This window comes from Anneissia japonica, unplaced genomic scaffold, assembly GCF_011630105.1.
Source record: "Anneissia japonica isolate Jap-2015-1 unplaced genomic scaffold, ASM1163010v1 scaffold78867_len149426_cov127, whole genome shotgun sequence".
Lineage (NCBI taxonomy): Eukaryota > Metazoa > Echinodermata > Crinoidea > Comatulida > Comatulidae > Anneissia > Anneissia japonica.
Window position 1 is genome coordinate 80998 of NW_022758832.1, and position 1871 is coordinate 82868.

At 28.5% G+C, this 1871-nt stretch overlaps 1 protein-coding gene across 1 annotated transcript in view; it reads left to right on the forward strand.

Annotated features, from left to right (window-relative positions):
* Window positions 1-1811, forward strand: part of LOC117125440 (retinal homeobox protein Rx2-like) — a 4604-nt gene extending 2793 nt beyond the window's left edge. Inside the window, exon 2 of the mRNA XM_033271946.1 lies at window positions 520-1811. Coding sequence (XP_033127837.1) covers window positions 520-942 — 423 coding nt within the window. The 3' untranslated portion in view covers window positions 943-1811. The remainder of the gene's footprint in view (window positions 1-519) is intronic.
* The last annotated feature ends 60 nt before the right edge of the window (window positions 1812-1871 follow it).

The window sequence follows — 1871 nt, forward strand, 5'->3', positions numbered from 1 at the left end:
AAATCAGCATCAATTCCTTTATTTAAAAAATCACTCAAAACGCACTTATTCCAACAATAACATGAAGCGCCACTGATAATTACTTCGGTTTTTTAAATGGCGCTATATAAGTTCTTACTTTATTATATATATATATATTAATTTCCGATGTATATTCTTTTTAGGTTGTTTTCATTGTGTATTTATTTTTGCTTTTTAAAGATATTTTTGTAAATATTAATCATTTTATCATATTGTGTATAATCTGCTTGCAATTAATGCAATTAATTTTTAAATAATAAAAGCAGAATGAATATTTCCTACCTTGCCATTTTAAATACCAATGATGATAATGATTTCACCTATGATAAGACATATTGCAAATAATGAAAAAATATTATAATAATAATTATAATATAGTTTGATATAAATTTTTAGTTAAATAATCCTGTGTTTATTTAAAAATATATTTACTAAAGGAAACATATTTTCATGATTCTTTTATAAACAGCATTGAATGGTTATTGTTTTCTATTAAAGGTATGGTTCCAAAACCGGCGAGCAAAACTGAAGCGGCAATATATGAATACGAATATACCTCAGTCGATGTTCCCGATCAAATCACTTCAACGTAACATGTCATCAGCCAATATGTCGAACACATGCCAGCTCCCAATCAAATCGTGGCTTCATCTGTCTTCACAAAAATCTGAAAGACTATCCAAGCAATATTATTCAGGCCTTCTATTCAGTCAAATTGATGCAAGTCCTCTAAGACACCCAATTGCTGCTAGTTTTCCGATCTATCCGGTACCATTTCACGTCAAGCAACGAAGCCCAACTACATTGGTTATAGAAGGGTCTCATTCCTGGAAGGATCCTTCTAGGGATACAAGTATATTGTTGCTACGAAGGCGTGCGAAAGAACATCTGCACTTGCCCGAAAAAGCAATGTCCAACTGAAAACCAAGATCATCCATTGAGTTGAATCAGTGACGAAATGATCTGAAAGGGTTCATTATAGATAAGCGCTCACAATGTGGCTATCAACAAATACCAAGTTTTATTTGAACAAATGTTTTTCGTCCCTCGAATAAAATCATATCAAAATATTTTTTATGATATTTAATATATATAATATTTAAGTCAATATTGTTTGAACTTTCTGAACAAATTATTATACTAGAACATTGAATATTTTAACGCTTTATTACTAAAGTTGTCTGGTTTTAAATTAATGTAATAGGTTTTGGTAAAAGTTTAATATAACAGGTTTTCGACCTGGTTTAAATTGGGTTTAATTTCATTAAAACTTCATTTTTAACACGCCATGTTGCCTTGGCATTTTACCATCGTGAATTCCATTACTATTGGTACATACTTTTATCTATGTAGGTTAATTTTAGTAGAAATTTAAAGGTTCAAATATGTTCAATGATTTAAAAAAATGTATTTTACTTATCAAAATAGACATTATAAAAATTCTTAATATGTCAATACAATAATTGAAAACAATTTTTTTTTAAATATATTTAAAAACGCCATAGTGCCTTGGTATTTTACCATCGTACTTGCCTTCAAATAACATCTCAGTAAATTCCCTTTTTTTAAAAATAGGTCAATACAATAATTGAAAACGAATCTCCCAATTAGAGTAAAATATTTTTTTTTCTCCAAATCTTAGATCATTTGGGGTCAAAGTTTGTTCGTTTTTACATCATTATTGCACTTGGCGTCAAATAAAATCTCAATATTTTTTTTAACTTAAACTTAATTGTTATTAAGTTCAAGTTCAAGTTTATTTCGCAGCTTCCATAAGAAGCTAAATTGTATTAATGTGTACGTCAGTACATTAAAACAATATATATATATACTGTCTCTTATACCCATCT